At 31.9% G+C, this 23,395-nt stretch overlaps 1 protein-coding gene across 4 annotated transcripts; it reads right to left on the reverse strand.

The window, feature by feature from the left end:
* Positions 1–2,845: 2,845 nt before the first annotated feature.
* Positions 2,846–23,121, reverse strand: LOC139491134 (rab-like protein 2A). 4 transcript variants are annotated; one of them, XR_011656464.1, is made up of 9 exons: positions 22,983–23,121; positions 17,907–17,936; positions 17,405–17,484; positions 14,605–14,684; positions 13,749–13,860; positions 13,019–13,116; positions 7,778–7,861; positions 6,519–6,779; positions 2,846–6,258 (listed from the first exon to the last, which is right to left on the reverse strand). XR_011656464.1 is itself a non-coding variant. In XM_071278546.1 (8 exons), exons 1-8 carry the CDS (start codon positions 23,078–23,080, stop codon positions 6,681–6,683), a joined length of 681 nt encoding a protein of 226 aa, XP_071134647.1. In that variant the 5' UTR covers positions 23,081–23,121; the 3' UTR covers positions 2,846–6,680. The 4 variants fall into 4 exon arrangements, 1 of the variants encoding a protein (XP_071134647.1); XR_011656465.1 differs by having other exon boundaries at positions 2,846–6,128; positions 6,181–6,779; XR_011656466.1 differs by having other exon boundaries at positions 5,242–6,049; positions 6,233–6,779.
* Between the last annotated feature and the right edge of the window lie 274 nt (positions 23,122–23,395).

Genomic DNA, 23,395 nt, shown 5'->3' on the forward strand with positions numbered 1-23,395 from the left:
TATGACCTTGACCTTGTGATATTTGAAAGGTTAAGTGGTCCTGAGTTGAATGGTGGTAATCCCATGTCTCTACGACTTCCGGTTTTCAAGTTTGGTATTGCATCATATATTTGATGATTAATTGTGACCTTGGTGAACTTTGAAATTGTCCCAATTCTTTTTCTAAAATGTTGTCCTTTAACTGTAAATCATTTACCATTTAACAGATTTGAGATATCTATTGTTGTTTTAGAGATAATGCAGTTTGAAGTTTTGCGAGCGGAGGCATGTATTTCTGAATCAACAAGAGCTTACAACTTAAAATGTTTTAGAAATTGAAGAGGTTAACATAGTTATATGTTTGACCAAATACCAAAAACATTCCATTTAAAAAAACACCAAAAAATCATTTTGAAATTTTCAAGTTTTGCATTGACTTTGTAAATTTCATAACTTCTATTTATATCGTTGATATTGCATCATTTTTGGCACTTTGTCAAATGGGGTCATCTGATATATCAAATTGAAGGTCTCAATAAACTCTACTTAAAAATGAAAATTTTAAACCTCTTTTTCATCCCAGGCGGAAAAGTGGGGTCATTTAGTGCAAAAATTCAAATTTCTCAGATGGTAAGGTTGTCGCATATCAAATGAAAGAACATAAAGCGTACATTTCAAATTTCAAATTGACGTCCACCAAAAATTGGTTGGATGGGGTCATTGAGTGCAAAAAATAAATTTTCTTTTACTATAGGGTTGTTGTATATCAAATGAAAGGTCATGATGTGTACATTTGAAATATCAAATTCCCAACCTCCAAAAATTGGTTGGATGGGGTTATTAAGTGCAAAAATTAAACTTTTTAGAACATGGCGTTGTCACATATCAAATGAAAGCTAATCTACCTTATGTTACATGTATCATACTTCCGATCTCAAAAATGTAGGCGGATGAGGTCATTAAGTGTAAAAAGCGAAAAGTTTCAGAAGATATGCTTGTCGTATATCAAACGAAAGGTCGTACAAAGAACATTACGAAAACATCACTTTTACAGGAAAGACCTTTCAATTGTTTTACAAACAATTGAGATACTAGTTGGATAAATGGGGTTATTTGATATGCTGTATCTATCTTTATTTAGATTTTGGAATTTGAGCCCTGTTTTCAAGTGGTTCACATTGAGGACCAAAGGGTTCAACATTAAAACATTTGTTTGATTTCATCAAAAAACTTTATTCTTGGGGTTGGTATACTGAAACTACCATAACATGTATTTAGATTTTGTAAGTTGGACCATCATAGGTGAATGTCTAATTTCATGTTTTTAAAGTTTTTAGACCACATTCATACTGTATCAGAAACCGATGTTGTGTCTAATATTTAATGGGGGTCTTTAATCACAATCTAAATTCAGAGCTATATCAAGCTTGAGTATTGTGTTCATACTTGCCCCAATTTTTCAGGGTAAACCATCTAGGATGTATCAGCCTGCACCATGCAGAGCATTTCACTACCACTTCAAAAAACTTAGTCATCTGTGAAAGTTTAGTCCCAGTGTCAGGTACAGAAAAAAATTAGTTTGTTTTAAAGACAATTCATTCATTTTTTTTGTCTTGCCTTGACAAAATCAAAAACAGAAGACTTGAGAGTTCTTTTTTTGGTGGCATCAACAATTTGTTAAAGTTGGTGATTAACTCAGTTTAACCCTTTGCTCCATAGTGACGCCTTTTGACGCCACCCCCTTTACTCCTTAAATTAATGACGCCTTTTGACGCCTGTGTAGTACAGCAGTTGAAGAACTATGACTCTTATATGTTTGCAGTATACTAAATAAAATTTGTATCAAATATGAAAAGGAATATCATAGGAATATCTGACTTAAATTTATTTGATGAAATATTTGTTTTTCTCAATGCATTAATACTTGAAAACATATTTTCATAATCTTTCTGAAAAATCCTATGCGAATCAAGTATGCAAAAAAAAAGTTCAATGGAGGAAAGCGTTAAAGGGAACCACTAATGATAAGTTAGTGATATTTTGTATGCACTTTTATAAGCAGACTGATCTCTTATCAATTGACATTATTTGGCCCTGTTTCCCTGTCAGGCCACACAAATATAAGCTCCCAAAAGATGACATAAGTGTTTCCTGTGTGTCACTACAGCTGGATTTTGTTAGATCACACAACTAAAGACTACCACAAGATGACAGAGGTAATCTCTATCTGTCACTGAAGCTTGATGCTGTCAGACCACTCAACTTAAGACTCAACAAGATGACAGAAGAAATCCTGATGTGTCACTGAAGCCGGATGCTGCCAGGTAACTAAACTAGAGACTCCCACAAGATGACAGAAGTAATCACTGAGTCACTGCAGCTGGATGCTGTCAGGCCACACCAACTAGACTCTCACAAGACAGGTGTGATCCCTATGTGTCACTGGTGCTGGATGCTGTGACCCTGTCAGACCACACCAAAAAGACTCTCATGAGATGACAGAAGTGATACCTATGTGTCACTGCAGCTTGATGCTGTCAGACCACTCAACTTAAGACTCAAAAAGATGACAGAAGAAATCCTGATGTGTCACTGAAACCGGATGCTGCCAGGTAACTAAACTAGAGACTCCCACAAGATGACAGAAATAATCACTGAGTCACTGCAACTGGATACTGTCAGGCCACACCAACTAGACTCTCACAAGACAGGAGTGATCCCTATGTGTCACTGGTGCTGGATGCTGTGACCCTGTCAGACCACACCAAAAAGATTCTCATGAGATGACAGAAGTGATACCTCTGACATCATCCATTGACTGTAAATTACTGTAACATAACCTTGTAAAATAACAATAATAAGCCAATCATAATTCAATTTTTATCTTATTTCTTTTAACTTTTCAATAAATGGCAATTACATTTTATAAACAACTACTTCTCTATACATATCTATATAACAGTGTTTTGACACAAATCATTTGACATAAACCTAACCTAAATATATAAATCAGACAAAAATAGTCACAAATTATGCCACCAGAAACAAACATAAAACATTAATCTCCATTCATTTGATCTATATATACCACCTTAAAAGATACCATTGGCGTTTGTAGGATACCAATTTAAAAAAAAAACAGAAGACATCTGCTATTTTGCATTGTTAAGCTTATATTTGTTTTGTTTTTAATCCTGAATGCCTAAATGGTTTGAGAAATATATCTTGAACTCTTTACACATATGATTCATAAATACATACACAAACCATATATTAAAGGGAGATAATGTTATAAATCATATGCTAAGTTTCAAATTATCTCCCTTGTTGCAGTTTATACATGTACTTGAATAAATGATATCTAATTATGATAAATTAACGTTTGATTCATATTTTTGTTCTTCATTTCAATGAAACAGTACTACTATTATCCTTCTTCTGGTCAAAAAGTTTGTTTAAGCTCATTGTAGGACATTTGTTGGCACAATGAAAGAATCAAGTTGTCAAAAATGATACAATGAAAAATTAAATATCATAATTTCTTATCGACAGCATAATTGTAAGAAGCTACTTCTATATACAGGACTTAGTTTAAATCAAATATTCTAAAATAAAACTTATATTATATTTCTTAAAATGGGTTCCCCAAAACATTGGTTGTTGGAATGAAAATAATGTATAATATAACCTAACAAAATCTAAATAATCTAGCATCTAACATATATGTGAATGATATGGGGAAAACTTGGCACAAGATCTATTCATTATACAAATGCAATCAAAAGTTCATTCATTCACAAAAACCGACTAGCTTCATACAAGCATCACAACACTGAAACAACAGATAAAAAAACTTCAATAGTTATAAAAACATATAAATAATAAACATTCTTTTCATTGTACATGACACGTTTCTTTTAATATCCAACATTATGTAAACATAAATTAAGGTAAACTTTGTCTGAAGGAAATTCATACTAAGTTTCAATACAATTATATTTCCACTTCAAGTTAGACAGAATTTCTCTATAAATTGATGCCAATACTGAAGTACTAGAAAGTAACTTAAGATATGCTAAAGATGATGAGCAGTTTCTATCAACTGTATGCATTAATGTGGGAAATATAAAAGTTATTTTGAATGTTTTAGGCTTAATATATGCAGTGGTATTCAGAGAACAGCAAATGGATGGTTTATAAAAATTGAAAATGGAAATTGTTGTATTATGTTGATTTTACTTATATATAAATGTTAAACTTTTATTTTATAATAGGGCTTTCATAAAATTTAATTTAGAAAATACAACATGCACACAATTAAAGCTCTCTTCCTATAAATAATTTTTAAAGATTTTATCTAATAGATCTACTGACTAAGAAATGTAGCTTTTAGTTTAGAACCTTTCAAAGCTGATAGTTAAAGGGGTCAAGTTGAAAGAGTGATTTAAATTTTTAGCTACTTAATGTCAGATAAAGAAGATTGATATATATAAAGTTAGAATGGTGTGAGAATTTTAAAATTACAGAAAAAGTGAACATATTTATATTATTCATTGATCAATGGCAGTGGCAGTTTAGAAACCAATCATTTAACATAAGTACTAGGTTTCTTTATAACCTCTCCATGATAACAAAAAATGGATAAAATTACCAAAAAATAAACATCACAGCACTGCTGCACATGCATCCTTTTTTTTCTCCAAAAATGAAAAATGGTGGTACAATGAAAAATTAGAGGGGAGATAATTCAAATTCCTTAACTCTCACAATATTAAAGAGTCAAAGAAAAATCTATTTTATAATTCTACAGAAGCAGCATAATGCAACTGTTTGGGGGTCATTGTTTTTGTTTTGAAATTGTATATAATATGTGTCTGTATTTATAGATTCAGATATTTTTTTGTCTTACTTCCCATAACCAAATATGTGTCATAAAGGGGAGATAATTAACAAATTTCATCTACTCTTACAGTTTAAAATCTAAATTCAACGACAAATTCATTTTATTTTTCTACAGAAGCAGCCTAATGCAACTGTTTAGGGTCATCATTTTGGTTTTGAAATTATATAAAATATATGTTTGTATTTATAGAGTCATATCAATTTTATTATTTCACTTTCCATAACAACCAAATATGTTCATATTACCCTGAGATTTTAACTCTGAGGTTTCAATGTTGACTGGGTTTATTTTACTTTTATGTAAAGTGATAAATTATATGTCATACATATATAATATATACCTAGAAACAAACATAGTTTTACTTAATATATTGAAAAATACAGTTATGATGAACAGAACAGAATATTTTTTTCTCAACCGGTTTCTCATATGAAAAAGATTATAACTATCAGAAAGAGAATTTAACAAAATTTCTTTCACACTTGACCAATGTGCTCCTTTAGCTATTTTCTAATTTTCTTAAAATTATCCAATCATCTTCTCAGGAATTGATACAGATGACTAACAATGTCAAGCAATGATACAATGACAACAGATCACAAGAAAGACGGCAAGGTGAGCACATATTTCAAAAATGTTTTGTGCATTCAAAGAAAACCCGTTACAAGAGAGTGCTAGCACAATAAAAGATTGTGCAAATGTAAGATCTTACTTATACCTCATGCTCTTTTTGTCAATAACAAATCTTAACCCATGACTATACTAACTAATAAATGATAAGTCTTGTTATTGCACTATGGCACATGATCTTATTTGAATAAGATTGATATGTGTAAGTAAAACATTATGGACAGTTTGAAGGACCTTCTCACTAATCTTTTAGTTGACAGCACTTGTTTAAATGAAAAGGTCATCTAACCCATCCATTTTCAAGAGATCCTAATAGTTGCATTTAATGTTTTAAATGATATTTGATTTCTATATGGTAAAACATTAAATGGTAGAAATACTTCTTTTAGTTTTAATTACCACTTGTACGTCTTACTATGATTTTCATAAACAGAATACAAAAATTTCTTATGTGATGAGAGGTATAAATAAGTCCTTAAAAAATTAACTTCAACAGGCCAAGTTATATCATGAGACCAAAATTATTTCATGTGACAACTGGGCAAAGTTATATCATGTAACAACTTGGCATAATTGTATAATATTACAACCTGGCAAAATTATACCATGTGACAACCTGGCAAATTAATACCATGTGACAACCTGGCAAACTTGTATAATATTACAACCTGGCAAATTTATATCATGTTACAACCTGGCAAAGTTATATCATGTGACAACCTGGCAAAGTTATACCATGTGACAACCTGGCAAAGTTATATTATGTGACAACCTGGAAAAGCTATTTCATGTGACAACCTGGCAAAGTTATATCATGTGACAACCTGGCAAAGTTATACCATGTGACAACCTGGCAAAGTTATATCATGTGACAACCTGGCAAAGTTATTTCATGTGACAACCTGGCAAAGTTATAACATGTGACAACCTGGCAAAGTTATACCATATGACAACCTGGCAAAGTTATACCATGTGACAACCTGGCAAAGTTATACCATGTGACTACCTGGCAAAGTTATATCATGTGACAACCAGGCGAAATTGTACCATGTGACAACCTAGCAAAGTTGAATCATGTGACAAAATCAATTTGACACTTGATAACATTACCCACCATTCCCCGGAATAAATAAATAAATATTTAACAACAATAAATATGATCCTATTCTCAGCTTGCTGTTGTTTGTTTCTGTTCATCTGAATTGCCTGTGGAATCTAAACCACTATCTACTTCATTGTCCTTTTTATCTGTTTCTAATTCAAAGTTCTGAAAGATAACATTGAACATATTTTATTTCCAATTCACAGTCAATGTTGGGCATACAGATACAAACATGTAGTATGATAGAAAGATCTGTATAAAAATAGCAATAAGATCAACTATTTTCTGAAACATGACACCATATGAACAATTATATTAAAAGGTTTAAGTACAGATTAAATCCTTTGTGCTTCCCTTCAGTAACTTTCAGGATTCTTTTAAATAAAATCGTTAATCATTGTTTTGTAATAGATATATTTTCATTTGTGTCTTTGTGTTGCTTTCCATTGATAAATGTGCCATGTTGTCATTAATCAGTGAAATTAATAAAAATAAGTGGTTATTATAAAAATATTCACAAGAGACCAACATGACATATTTATTTTGATGCAGTATCTTGGATATTGATGCACATTTTCATTAATGACTTTGAGACTTCAAAAGAGCACAAGCTTCTTCCTTTTTTGTGTCTCCAGTAAGTTGGGTAAAATAGATTGGTTTTCAAAAGAAAAATCTTCTTAGAAACCTGTCAGACACACAATAGAAACAATTTTACATTACTTCCAATATAAGTAAACATTTTGACAAGAATTGCTGCATTAAAGTAATAGAGTGAAGAAGAAAAGCTTCTCTTTTTTCCAATTAAACTATATATAAATGATAAAGTATTGATTGAATGATTGATTTGTGTTTAATGCCACTTTCAGCACTATTGTGCTATTTCCAGGCTTTAAGAGTTTTGGTAGAGTCAGTCAGAGTACAAGGAGTGAAACCTATTTAACTGATATAAAGTTGTGGTCATGTGTACTTGTTCATGACACAGAAAACAGATCATAAATTTTAAAAGTGGTAAATTCTGAGGGATTCAATAGGGAAAAGTAGGTATGGAAGGGTAATCTTGAAGTTGAATTTTTGCACATTTCCATATGATATTAAATATTTCAAATGAAAGACAAGTTTAAGCCCTTCTATATGCTTTAGAGACTTATAAGATCCTACATTACCTCTAATTCTCTCATGATTTCATCCATAAAATCTGTTGAGTTATTCTTATATGCAACTGCTGCTCGTATAGCATCTTTAAATAACTGAAAAATAATTCAAATAATACTAATCATGTTCTCTTTATCAGTGCTGTAGTTATCATCATGCAAGAAATAAAAACTAGAGGCTCTAAAGAGCCTGTGTCGCTCACCTTGGTCTATGTGCATATTTAACAAAGGACACAAATGGATTCATGACAAAATTGTATTTTGGTGATGGTGATGTGTTTGAAGTTCTTACTTTACTGAACGATTTTGCTTCTTACAATTATATCTATAATGAACTTTGCCCATTAGTAACAGAGAACTATATTTGGTAAAAATTTACATATATTTACCAAATTAATGAAAATTGTTAAAAATTGACTATAAAGGGCAATAACTCCTTAAGGGGTCAATTGACCATTTAGGTCATGTTGACTTATTTGTAGATCTTACTTTGCTGAACATTATTGCTGTTTACAGTTTATCGCTATCTATAATAGTATTCAAGATAACCAAAAACGACAAAATTTCTTTAAAAATTACCAATTGGAGGGCAGCAACCCAACAACCAGTTGTCCAATTCATCTGAAAAATTCAGGGCAGATAGATATTGACTTGATTAACAATTTAACTTCTTGTCAGATTTGCTCTAGATGCTTTGAGTTCATAGTTATAAGCCAAAAACTGCATTTTACCCCTATGTTCTATTTTTAGCCGTGGCGGCCATCTTGGTTGAATGGCCAGGTCATCGGACACATTTTTCAAACTAGATACCCCAAAGATGATTGTGGCCTAGTAGTTTCAGTGGAGATTTTGTAAAAGATTACTTAGATTTATGAAAAATGGTTAAAGATTGACTATAAAGGGCAATAACTCCTAAAGGGGTCAACTGACCATTTTGGTCATGTTGACTTATTTGTAGATCTTACTTTGCTGAACATTATTGCTGTTTACAATTTATCTCTATCTATAATAATATTCAAGATAATAACCAAAAACAGCAAAATTTCCTCAAAATTACCAATTCAGGGGCAGCAACCCAACAACCGATTGACCGATTCATCTGAAAATTTCAGGGCAGATAGATCTTGACCTGATTAACATTTTTATCCCCATGTCAGATTTCCTCAAAATGCTTTGGTTTTTGAGTTATAAGCCATAACTGTATTTTACCCCTATGTTCTATTTTTAGCGGTGGCGGCCATCTTGGTTGGTTGACCAGGTCACGCCACACATTTTTTAAACTAGATACCCCAAAGATGATTGTGGCCAAGTTTGGATTAATTTGGCCCAGTAGTTTCAGAGGAGAAGATTTTTGTAAAAGATTAATTTAATTTATGAAAAATGGTTAAAATTGACTATAAAGGGCAATAACTCCTAAACGGGTCAACTGACCATTTTGGTCATGTTGACTTATTTGTAGATCTTACTTTGCTGAACATTATTGCTGTTTACAGTTTATCTCTATCTATAATAATATTCAAGATATAAACCAAAAACAGCAAAATTTCCTCAAAATTACCAATTCAGGGGCAGCAACCCAACAACCGATTGACCGATTCATCTGAAAATTTCAGGCCAGATAGATCTTGACCTGATAAACATTTTTATCCCATGTCAGATTTCCTCAAAATGCTTTGGTTTTTGAGTTATAAGCCAAAAACTGCATTTTACCCCTATGTTCTATTTTTAGCGGTGGCGGCCATCTTGGTTGGTTGACCAGGTCACGCCACACATTTTTTAAACTAGATACCCCAAAGATGATTGTGGCCAAGTTTGGATTAATTTGGCCCAGTAGTTTCAGAGGAGAAGATTTTTGTAAAAGATTACTTTAATTTACGAAAAATGGTTAAAAATTGACTATAAAGGGCAATAACTCCTAAACGGGTCAACTGACCATTTTGGTCATGTTGACTTATTTGTAGATCTTACTTTGCTGAACATTATTGCTGTTTACAGTTTATCTCTATCTATAATAATATTCAAGATAATAACCAAAAACAGCAAAATTTCCTCAAAATTACCAATTCAGGGGCAGCAACCCAACAACCCGTTGACCGATTCATCTGAAAATTTCAGGGCAGATAGATCTTGACCTAATAAACATTTTTATTCTGTCAGATTTCCTCAAAATGCTTTGGTTTTTTAGTTATAAGCCAAAAACTGCATTTTACCCCTTTGTTCTATTTTTAGCCGTGGCGGCCATCTTGGTTGGTTGACCAGGTCACGCCACACATTTTTTAAACTAGATACCCCAAAGATGATTATGGCCAAGTTTGGATTAATTTGGCCCAGTAGTTTCAGAGGAGAAGATTTTTGTAAAAGATTACTTTAATTAACGAAAAATGGTTAAAAATTGACTATAAAGGGCAATAACTCCTAAATGGGTCAACTGACCATTTTGGTCATGTTGACTTATTTGTAGATCTTACTTTGCTGAACATTATTGCTGTTTACAGTTTATCTCTATCTATAATAATATTCAAGATAATAACCAAAAACAGCAAAATTTCCTCAAAATTACCAATTCAGGGGCAGCAACCCAACAACCCGTTGACCGATTCATCTGAAAATTTCAGGGCAGATAGATCTTGACCTAATAAACATTTTTATTCTGTCAGATTTCCTCAAAATGCTTTGGTTTTTTAGTTATAAGCCAAAAACTGCATTTTACCCCTTTGTTCTATTTTTAGCCGTGGCGGCCATCTTGGTTGGTTGACCAGGTCACGCCGCACATTTTTTAAACTAGATACCCCAAAGATGATTATGGCCAAGTTTGGATTAATTTGGCCCAGTAGTTTCAGAGGAGAAGATTTTTGTAAAAGATTACTTTAATTAACGAAAAATGGTTAAAAATTGACTATAAAGGGCAATAACTCCTAAACGGGTCAACTGACCATTTTGGTCATGTTGACTTATTTGTAGATCTTACTTTGCTGAACATTATTGCTGTTTACAGTTTATCTCTATCTATAATAATATTCAAGATAATAACCAAAAACAGCAAAATTTCCTCAAAATTACCAATTCAGGGGCAGCAACCCAACAACCGATTGACCGATTCATCTGAAAATTTCAGGGCAGATAGATCTTGACCTGATAAACATTTTTATCCCATGTCAGATTTCCTCAAAATGCTTTGGTTTTTGAGTTATAAGCCAAAAACTGCATTTTACCCCTATGTTCTATTTTTAGCGGTGGCGGCCATCTTGGTTGGTTGACCAGGTCACGCCACACATTTTTTAAACTAGATACCCCAAAGATGATTGTGGCCAAGTTTGGATTAATTTGGCCCAGTAGTTTCAGAGGAGAAGATTTTTGTAAAAGATTACTTTAATTTACGAAAAATGGTTAAAAATTGACTATAAAGGGCAATAACTCCTAAACGGGTCAACTGACCATTTTGGTCATGTTGACTTATTTGTAGATCTTACTTTGCTGAACATTATTGCTGTTTACAGTTTATCTCTATCTATAATAATATTCAAGATAATAACCAAAAACAGCAAAATTTCCTCAAAATTACCAATTCAGGGGCAGCAACCCAACAACCTATTGACCGATTCATCTGAAAATTTCAGGGCAGATAGATCTTGACCTAATAAACATTTTTATTCTGTCAGATTTCCTCAAAATGCTTTGGTTTTTTTAGTTATAAGCCAAAAACTGCATTTTACCCCTTTGTTCTATTTTTAGCCGTGGCAGCCATCTTGGTTGGTTGACCAGGTCACGCCACACATTTTTTAAACTAGATACCCCAAAGATGATTATGGCCAAGTTTGGATTAATTTGGCCCAGTAGTTTCAGAGGAGAAGATTTTTGTAAAAGATTACTTTAATTAACGAAAAATGGTTAAAAATTGACTATAAAGGGCAATAACTCCTAAACGGGTCAACTGACCATTTTGGTCATGTTGACTTATTTGTAGATCTTACTTTGCTGAACATTATTGCTGTTTACAGTTTATCTCTATCTATAATAATATTCAAGATAATAACCAAAAACAGCAAAATTTCCTCAAAATTACCAATTCAGGGGCAGCAACCCAACAACCGATTGACCAATTCATCTGAAAATTTCAGGGCAGATAGATCTTGACCTGATAAACATTTTTACCCCATGTCAGATTTGCTCTAAATGCTTTGGTTTTTGAGTTATAAGCCAAAAACTGCATTTCACCCCTATGTTCTATTTTTAGTCGTGGCGGCCATCTTGGTTGGTTGACCGGGTCACGCCACACATTTTTTAAACTAGATACCCCAATGATGATTGTGGCCAAGTTTGGTTTGATTTGGCCCAGTAGTTTCAGAGGAGAAGATTTTTGTAAAAGTTAACGACGACGGACGACGACGACGGACGACGGACGACGACGACGGACGCCGGACGCAAAGTGATGGGAATAGCTCACTTGGCCCTTCGGGCCAGGTGAGCTAATAAGGATTTTAATATAAAATTTTCATACCATTGTCCCAGGTGAGGTGAAGGTTAAGTGATAATCAACATGTTTAACTCTGCCACATTCTTTATGTGCCTGTCCTAAGTTATGAATCTGTAGTTCAATAGTTTTTCTTGGTTCATGTCTGTCATATTTGTTTTTTCATGTCTGTCATATTTGTTTTCTGTAAATTGTTTTGTTTTTATACATTAGACTGTAAGTTTTCTCTATTGAATTGCTCCATATTTTATATATCAGGGCATTTTATAGAAAACTATACTGTATAGGTTTTACTCATCGATGAAGGCTGTATGGTTGCTTATAATTGCCTACATACACATCATTTTAACTTTAGTATTTATTTGTTTCTTTGACCTTATTATGACATCTCCGTATTTCTATATTAAAATGAGACCTGTTACCAATAATTGAATAAAATGATATAGTTGAAATATTTCTCTGGTGATAGCAATCTATATCTTGGAACTGTAATTTTACCAATTTTAGAAATTTTGTTTTCATCTGCCTGGTTTAAATTCTTTTCTCCAAGAACAACGTTTTCTATTTTATAAAACTTCTTTAAAACATCATAGGTGAAACATGAAAATAATATATGTAATATTTGCACTTCTATTATATGGACTCAATTTTTCTGAATATGTAATAATACCATAAATGTAATCTATTTTGAATTAACAGCAACAAAACACTGTCTGAATTAGAATTGTTATCTTTTCTAATCATTCTTATATATATGTTACTTTATTCTTTTACATTCTTACCCTCACGACATTGGTTCCATCTGATGCAGAACAAAAATAAAATGGCATGTTGTGTTTCTTGGCAAAATTAAAGGATTTTGTAGTCACTGACACATCAACTGAAAACATAATTAGAAATTGTACAGGTTCTTATAACAACACATAAGAGCTTGCTGCTGTGATTTTTAAGAGATCAAAATGTTAAATAAAAAGTGAAAGTAGGTATATAAGTAAAATTTAAGCTTACTATGTAGTATGACTTTAGCTCATTGTTGAAGACCATAGAGTGAACTACAGTTGATTTCATCATTTGGTCTCTAATAGAGAGTTGTCTCATTTGCAATCATACCCCATCTTCTTATTTCTATTTTTAATTTGAACAAGAATGTAAAATAAAATGTGCTTGTCATAAAATTAAAAGTTTGTTGAAATTGTTCTGCCAAATTTTGTAAATTGCTAAAATAATATAATTAGGAAGAAGGAAATTGTCTATTTGTTACTTAGAATAAAGGAACTACTGTAAACAAATAATCAGCCATTGTGTGTCAGATTTCGTAAATTTAGAAATTGATGTAAAAATAAACTTATTTTATAAATAACAATGGATCTTAATAAATATATATATAACATTGCAGTGATATTAAATATACAAGTCTATCAATAAAATAAAATTACATGTAATACAAACAAATATTTTATTTGCCAATCACGGCGCCCAAAATGAGCAGAATAATATATTAACACAATTTACCATCTATTTTATTGGCAGCACATAAACAGGGTATTTCAGGTCTATATTCTCGTAACTCTTTTAACCAGTTCGGCAGATTCTTATATGTTATTTTTCTTGTTGTATCAAATACCTGCAAGTAAAATTGTTTTGATTTTTTTTAATGTATAAAGATTTCATTAATACATTTACTCTTATTCCTGGTCAATACATTCCATTGCCCAATAAAAATTACAAATTTCCTTGAGTTTTCAGAAAATGTGAGCATTGTCAATAATTCAAGGTCTAGATAAAAAAATGTGGTATATTCTTTATATCTTGCTATTTTATGCTACCTATTTTTGCCAAAGAAATGAAACCTTTCCACAAAATCTGTTGGTGTTTACCTGGCCAATTATATTTTTGCAAGTTGATTTGATTTTCTGCGTTTTATACCACTTTTTAGCACTGCTTTTGGGCTTTTTCATGACGGCCAGTTTTTATTGATGGAGGAAACCGGAGAGCCTGGCAAAAACCACAACCTTCAATAGGAAAACTGACAATCCTAGTCAATTAAGACTGGAGTCAAATGCACCAGCATGAGGAGGATTTAAACTTATAACCTAAGAGTTGATTACAGTAGTAACTATTAGACCACTTGGCAACTGATGTCCCTTTTGCAAGTTTAACTCTCCCAATGATTAAATACCATAGCTATTGTTATCTGTGGAGTTTATTTAATTTGAAACTATAAAGACATAATACAGGTATTTCAAATACACATAATCAGATCTAGACTCATCCTGAATTTACAAAAAAATAAAATCCACCATAGACTTGAGACAGATTGGAATTAATAAACCACTAGAAAAGTTTAGTGGAGTAATAGTTTACTTACAATTATACAGGCATGTGCTTGATGATAATATGAAGGATGCATGTTGTTAAATCTCTCCTGACCTGCTGTGTCCCAAAAATCTACAAATAAATCAGTATTTAAAAATCAAATTCAAATAGAATTTAAATGGACTGCCTTTGTTCCTCATATACATGTGGCGGCCAGTTTTTATTGGTGGAGGAACCATGAATGTCCAGTTTTTATTCAGTGGTGGTCGTTTGTTTATGTGATTCATAAGTGTTTCTCGTTTCTTGTTTTTCATATAGATAAGCTGTTGGTTTTCCTGTTTTGCAGTAGCACTTTTTGGGGCCTTTATAGCTTGCTGTTCGTTGTGAGCCAAGGCTCCGTGTTGAAGATCATACCTAGACCTATAATGGTTTACTTTTATAAATTGTGACTTGGATGGAGAGTTGTCTCATTAACACTCATACCACATCTCCCCATATCTATATCTGATTGAACTCATTTCAATGTCTAGAGTTAATTTATAAGAACAGAAGCAAAACTCTTATACTGAACTCTAGAAGCTTAAAATGTAAAATGCATCAATAAATAGTTCATAAACACAAGGCGGTTATATACATAGCAAGATAACTACTGATCTGTAAAATACATTTATGGTCAATGTTTTGTCAAAAATATTTAGAAACAGACATTTTGGCAGACCTTGCTTGATGTTAATGTTTTCACATAATTTAAAGTCCCATTTACTTTTAATTAACATGATTTGGCTGCTATTACATTTGTACTGCAAAAATCATAATTGAATAACAATGAAACACATTATTTTTAAATTCACATCTCGAGGTAAATTTGTATTTTGCAAAATAGACAAAGATAGCCTGTCTGAATATTTAAAATTTAAAATTTGAAAAAAATAGTCTAACAAGAGGCTCTCAAGAGCCTGAATCGCTCACCTGAATTTTTTTGGTTTAATCTCTCATCAATGATTATTTTGGCTTTTCAATTTATTTAAATGTTCTTTGAATCGTCCTATTTTCTTCAAAAGCAAAAAAAAATCATTTTCTCCTATGTTCTATTTTAGCCATAGGAGCTATGTTTCTTGACATACAAGGAAATGAAATATAAAATTTATACTAGATACTCTGAAACTCATTTAGCCTAAGTTTGGCTGAAATTAATACAGCAGTTTCATAAGAGAAGATTTTTTAAAGTAAGTCAACATGATGAACAAATTGTGAAAAAAGTCTTTAAAGGGCAATAATTCCTAAAGAGGTCAATTGACAATTTTGGTCAAATTGACTTATTTGTAGATCTTACTTTGCTGATCATATTTGCTGTTTACAGTTTATCTTTATCTATAATAATATTCAAGATAATGACCAAAAACTGCAAAATTTCCTTAAAATTACCAATTAAGTGGCAGCAACCCAACAATTGGATGTTTGATTCATCTGAAAATTTCAGGGCTGATAGATATTGACCTAATGAACATTTTTACTCCATGTCAGATTTGCTCTTAATGCTTTCGTTTTTGAGATATAAGCCAAAAACTGCATTTGACCCCTATGTTCTATTTTAAGTAACGGCGGCCATGTTTTTTGACGGATCAAAAATCAAAGCACACACTTTGTGCAGGATAATCTAAGGAACAACCATGCTAAGTTTTAACCAAATCCATTCAGTAGTTTCAGAGGAGAAGATTTTTTAAAGTTAGCAAATATGATGAACAAATTGTGAAAAATTGTCATTAAAGGACAATAACCCCTTAAGGGGTCAATTGACAATTTTGGTCATATTAACTTATTTGTAGATCTTACTTTGCTGATCTTTTTTGCTGTTTACAGTTTATCTTTATCTATAATAATATTCAAGATAATGACCAAAAACTGCAAAATTTCCTTAAAATTACCAATTAAGTGGCAGCAACCCAACAATTGGATGTTTGATTCATCTGAAAATTTCAGGGCTGATAGATATTGACCTAATGAACATTTTTACTCCATGTCAGATTTGCTCTTAATGCTTTCGTTTTTGAGATATAAGCCAAAAACTGCATTTGACCCCTATGTTCTATTTTAAGTAACGGCGGCCATGTTTTTTGACGGATCAAAAATCAAAGCACACACTTTGTGCAGGATAATTTAAGGAACAACCATGCTAAGTTTTAACCAAATCCATTCAGTAGTTTCAGAGGAAAAGATTTTTTAAAGTTAGCAAATATGATGAACAAATTGTGAAAAATTGTCATTAAAGGACAATAACCCCTTAAGGGGTCAATTGACAATTTTGGTCATATTAACTTATTTGTAGATCTTACTTTGCTGATCTTTTTTGCTGTTTACAGTTTATCTTTATCTATAATAATATTCAAGATAATGACCAAAAACTGCAAAATTTCCTTAAAATTACCAATTAAGTGGCAGCAACCCAACAATGGTTTGTTTGATTCATCTGAAAATTTCAGGGCTGATAGATCTTGACCTAATGAACATTTTTACCCCATGTCAGATTTGCTCTAAATGCTTTCGTTTTTGAGATATAAGCCAAAAACTGCATTTGACCCCTATGTTCTATTTTAAGTAACGGCGGCCATGTTTTTTGACGGATCAAAAATCGAAGCGCACATTTTGTGCAGGATATACTAAGGAACAATCATGTTAAGTTTCATTCAAATCCATTCAGTAGTTTCAGAGGAGAAGATGTTTGAAAAATTGTTAACGACGACAGACGACGACGACGACGACGGACGCCAAGTGATGAGAAAAGCTCACATGGCCTTTTAGGCCAGGTGAGCTAAAAAGCAATAACATATTTCTCATTGCATCAAAAAACTTACCAACTGAAACTTTTTCTTTGTTGACTTCTGTCTGGTAATTGAACAACGTTAATGCAAAGGTAGATAACTGTTGAGGTTTACTAAAATTGTGGTTAAGGACATGAATAATAACTATGTAACTAATATTTAGAAAAGAAAAAAAATCAGCAATGATTTAAAGCCATACAAACCCTCATACATGTATGCTTTCTTCTATATTTGTGAAGATATGCTGACCTAGATACAATTTCTGCTTTTATGTCCTCTTGTATTGTTGTCGCATAGACATAGGCATATATCTAATCTCTTTTATCTAAATCAATTATAGCAAACTTGTTTTGGCTGCAATGGATTATTTACTTGCAGCTGTATAAAGCTTTAAATTTAATTTTTGTAATACACCATTTTCTTCTCTTGAAGTAATTGATAAGTGGTAAATTCATCACAACAAATATTTCAATCTTTTCCTTCTGTTGCCTGCAATGTTTAACCCTTCTTTGCATATAATGATTATAAAGGATACTATCCATCCATTAAAAATCTTTCAACTAACCTACAAAAGAAATTATTGATTCATTTAAACCATAACTATAGTTACAACAAAAAGTTTAAAATATACACTTTATATGACATTTACAGAAATAGATATATTTGATAGAATTTTGATTTTATTATTTACAAAATTAAATTCATTCCTATGCCTATGGTTTAAAAAGAAATTGTTGCAAATAACATCAGATTATTGTATGAATAAATATTGAACAAAGTTTGTTTATAATAATAATAATAATAATAAATTCTTTATTTAAAGAGGGTAAGCTCAGTTAGTTACAATAAACTAATCTTCCCTGAGGCCCTCACATACAAACTAGATATCATTGAGATGGGAGCCATCTCTGTGGGCCCCGCTGTGAATAATGTGCATTAAAAAATTGTATCTTTACCATAGGACATGGGTTTGTCAACTGAAATCAAAGTTTTTGACCTTGACCTTTGACCTATGAAGTTGTAAATAAATTATGACACACCCTTTAGTGTTGGTTTATAAACATGTCAAGTATAAACTTTGAAATGATAAAGGTTCTCAAGATATAGAGCGGACACGATCTTTACCATAGGACATGGGGTTGTCAACTGAAATCAAAGTTTTTGACCTTGACCTTTGACCTAGGAAGTTGCACATAAATTATGACACACCCTTTGGTGTTGGTTTATATACATGTCAAGTATAAACTTTGAAATGATAACGGTTCTCAAGATATAGAGCGGACACAATCTTTACCATAGGACATGGGGTTGTCAACTGAAACCAGTTTTTGACCTTGAACTTTGCCCTAGGCAGTCGTTCATAAATTATGACACACCCTCTGGTGTTGGTTCATATACATGTCAAGTATAAACTTTGAAATCATAACGGTTCTCAAGATATAGAGCGGACACGATCTTCACCACAGGACACAGGGTTGTCAACTGAAACCAAAGTTTTTTTACCTTGACCTTTGACCTAAGAAGTTGTACATACATCATGACACGCCCTCTGGTGGTGGTTAATAAACATGTAAAGTATAAAGTATGAAATCATAATGGTTCTCTAGATATGGAGCGGACACAAAGTGTTACGGACGGACGGACGGACAGACTGATCACTATAGGGGACCGCCTTTGGCGGGACCCTAATTACAATACAATCAAAACAGATATTTATGCATAGTTAATTTACACATAGTTAATTTACAATCATGTAGTTCAATGTATTGTTATTAACATAAGATATATTGCTGTTTAAGATGTATACATGTAGTCAAAAAATCAAATGAAAATAAAAAATAAAAAATATACAAATACATTGTAGCAAACATTTCTTATCAGGGTTGTGTTAGGCACTTCTTGATACTTTGCTTAAAAGTAAAAGTGTTTTGAGCTTTACGCATTGTGTGTGGTAGTCCATTCCATAATACTGATCCAGAATAAGCAAAGGATTTCTTAAATAGTTCAGCTTTTGGCTTAGGAACTATCAGATTACCTTGAGTGACGCCTCTTAAGGAGTAAGGATTATTATCTGATTTCAGTTTAAACTTTTGAACTAGGTACATTGGTGCTTCCATATGCATACATTTATATAGAAGTAAATATTTGTGGTATTTTATTCTATTGTCAACTGTCATCCACCCAAGTTTTTTAAATAAGGGGGCTGAGGGGGATAAAGGATCTGCATCTGGAATTAATCTTGCTGCCCTTTTTTGGAGTTTTAAAATTTTTGTTATCCCTTCATTTTTACATTCACCCCAAATAATACAGCAGTAGTCAATTAAGGGAAGAATATACCCATTGTAATATGTTTTCCTTGCATTTATATCTAAAAATTTCTTTATTTTAGAAAGAAGGTATATTCTGGATGATATATTAGCACAAACTTGGTCAATTTGATTTTTCCAGTTAAGTGTGTTGTCAATTTTAACACCTAATAATTTTTCACATGAAGAATTTTGTAATACTTTTGAGTTTATTATCAAGTTTGGTTGACAGGTCTGAATTGATAGTTTCTGTTTTGTTCCAGTAACCAAACATTTTGTTTTATTTGCATTAATGAACATGTTGTTCATTTTACACCACTCTTCAATCCTGTATAAATCTTCTTGAACATCATCATGTATGTTTTCTATGTTTTTCCCAGATTTATGAAGAGTGGTGTCATCAGCATATAGGTCTGTTTCACAATTTTCAATGCATAAGGGAAGGTCATTTATAAATAGTACAAACAATAGGGGACCAAGTATAGAACCTTGGGGGACACCAAATTTTACATGTTGTTGTTCAGAATAAACATTACAAATGTTTACCTGCTGTTTTCTGTTATTGAAGTATGACTTGAAAAAACTAACAGAAGCCTCTCTAAATCCATAAATTTTAAGCTTTAAACAAAGAATATCATGATCTACCAAATCAAAAGCTTTTTTAAAATCTAATAAAATTGCTAGATTTAAATTACCATCATTCATTTCTTGCAACCATTTGTCAATGATATTGATAAGTGCAGTTTGACAAGAATGTTGCGGCCTGAAACCAGATTGTGTAGGGTGTAAAAGTTTAAGTTTTGATAAATATTTGTACATTTTATTACTATTAGAAACATGTTTTTCTATTAATTTTGATAAAGTTGGAAGAACAGATATAGGTCTGTAATTTGTTGCTAGAAGCTTGTCACCATCCTTGAAAACTGGTGTTACCTTAGCATTCTTCAGTAATGAAGGATATATACATTGTACCAGTATCTACATGTATCATTCTGATAAATATATATGTGAGAGGTGATGCAATAAAAGGGGCACTTAATCTTAGGATTTTTGGTCCAATATTATCCATACCAGATGCTTTATTTATATCAAGTTTTGCTAATTCATTAAATAGTTCATTCATGTTCACTGGTGGTATAGAAAATTTTTCATGTTTATGTAATTTATTTTTAACAAATTTACTTAGATTACTAAAATCTGCTTTGTTAACAGGTGTATAATTTCCTTGTCCTCTTAGTTTTTCAGCACAGGAAGTGAAAAACTTATTAAAAGTATCAGCTATACATTTTTTACTTTTAGTTGTATTGTTATCTTCTGTGGCTAACTCATATGGTGTATTTTTAACTTTTGGGTTCAGACTGTGAAGACATTTCCATAAGGTTTTAGGATCATTGGAGTCTTTTACCATATTTTTATAATAATTCTTTTTTGAGTTATCTACAATTTGTTTAGTTTTATTTCTCCAAAATTTATACTCACTCCATAAACCAAGTGCATTATATTTATCTCTCATATTCCTAGTGTAAATGATTTCACTGTTATACCATTCAGGCTGCCTGTCCCTTTTAACTCTCTTTTTAACAACAGGAGCATGTTTATCTAAAGCCTTGTTCAACATATCATAAAACAATTGTAGACCGTCAGAGGGGTTTTCTTCAAATTCAATTTCATGAAAATGTGTAGATTGCAGATCTAATAAAAAATTGTTTCCATCACTCCAAATTTTATTATTTGATATTATTTCCCGCATTTTTAGATTTCTTTTTGGCCAGCCTACCAAAAATGGTAAAACTAATAAACTCCAGAAATACACTAGATATTACATGTACTTGGTACTCATTTACAAAATCTATAACATCTATTGTTGCCAAATATCTATTGTCTTTGATTGTACACGTCAATTATTACATGAGAGGGATGCTTCAAACATTTTTTTAAAACTTAGTAAACATTATCTGGCATTTCTGCATTGACAAAAATATTACTCAATATCCATGAAATTTTGTAATTTTCTGAAACATAAAATGCATTTAAAACTTTATATTTGGTTCTGGAAATACAACACAGTGTATCATTAAATTTTCCATAGATTTGTCTGTACTCTACATGTAGTTAAGTTTGTGGTATGAACACAGCCCTATTAAGGTACCTATAATGCTCAAAATAACCCCAAAATAGTCTTAACCCTCAATTATCAAAGGAGCAGGTTCAGTAAGACCCCTTTTTGGCCCCAAAATATAGCAGTTTTACAAAATTGTGAAAATGTAATCTTTTAGTTATTTACTGGAAAGTAGAATGCTTCTGCTACATAAATACGGGTTGTTTTTGACAATACAATGCACATATATCGAGTACTAGCATCATTAAATATGCTAAATTACTGAAATCTTCACAATTTTAGCATTTTAGTTAAATTTTAGACGTTTTCCATCTGCATTCGTGTTCATTCATAATATTGAAAGTTGTATTTGATGATAATACAAAACATATATAAAGGTTGAGGATGAACAGGGATGCGGCCACTTTCATTTTTGACAAAAACCATCTAAAAAGTGATGTTTTTTGGCATATTTGATAGATTTTTCATATTTAAGCTTGAATCAGCACGTTTTTAATGACTAAAACAGTTAAAATCTCTCAAATAAACTAATTGAATCAATTGAAATAGACACTTAAGTGTTTAAAAAGTGTCCAAAATCTTTTGTTAGATGAACCTGAAATTTGAGGCCAAAATCGGTCCTTACCGGACCTACTCCTTTATAATAAAATTCCTGAAACAACCAATATATGTTGTGTGGAACACAAATAAAAAAATCATGAATACTATGATTTAGGGACATATTATTTTAAGCGACTAAATAGCAATTCATCTATTTTTCATGGATTTGGTCTCATTTCTGGGATTTGAGATCATTCATTTGGTGTTTTTCCCTGAAATTTGACATCCCAAAACAAATAACTTTATGTCACAATGTCCTTTGATGTGTCCCCCAAATAACCCTGCATGTAGATCAACTGGGGTAGGTCATTCATAAATCTAAATTGCAATATTATCCTATTTACAATGCATTGTGTCATTAAATGTCCATTGATAATACTCTCATGCTCATTGGAAAGGGTTGTAATGACAAATCGTGGTAAAAATTTCATCAGAGAGTTACCCAAAAGGTGTGAACAAACAAAAAAGGGGGATGCTATTTGTGTCTGTAAGTGGTAGTTGGGTGGCATTCATTGACTCATAAAATCGGTGTTCATTATCATATGCGACTTTTATCTTTTGTAAATGGAAGTTTAATCAAATATACTTTGATTTGCCGACAGCACTGTCTCCTAGGCAAATCACTTTGACCTTAGTACAGCCATCATCACCGGCTTTGTCGTAGTCAGGTGCAACATTCGCCATTATTCGTTATTGCTGGAATGTTGCGCGAAGCATTATGGGATATGACTTCCTTACTGGAAATCCCCTTTCACTGAGCGGCGTGAAAAGACAATAATTTCTTCCATTAAAAAGATTACAAAATAACCAAAGATAAAAACATGTTTAAATATTATAGACGTGTTTTAAAATTTTTCAACTATAACAGTATAGTGCAAACATTGTTCTCAACGCTACAATGGGGGAGAATCCAAAATTTTCTATAAATATTATTCTATTTTTAGAAAACGTCGACTGCTGACGGGTGATGTCCGTCAACAGGTTTTGTAAACTTCCGGC

This window comes from Mytilus edulis, chromosome 10, assembly GCF_963676685.1.
Source record: "Mytilus edulis chromosome 10, xbMytEdul2.2, whole genome shotgun sequence".
Classification (NCBI taxonomy): Eukaryota; Metazoa; Mollusca; class Bivalvia; order Mytilida; family Mytilidae; genus Mytilus; species Mytilus edulis.

What these genes read in the sequence shown, in the direction of transcription:
- LOC139491134 (XM_071278546.1), bottom strand. Translation starts at nt 23,080, where the DNA reads ATGGCGAATGTTGCACCTGACTACGACAAAGCCGGTGATGATGGCTGT. An exon ending in CAAAGAAAAAGTTTCAGTTG is followed by an intron (nt 14,685 to 17,404) that starts GTAAGTTTTTTG and finishes ATTTATTTGTAG; the next exon opens with ATTTTTGGGACACAGCAGGT. An exon ending in AAGCACATGCCTGTATAATT is followed by an intron (nt 13,861 to 14,604) that starts GTAAGTAAACTA and finishes TTTTACTTGCAG; the next exon opens with GTATTTGATACAACAAGAAA.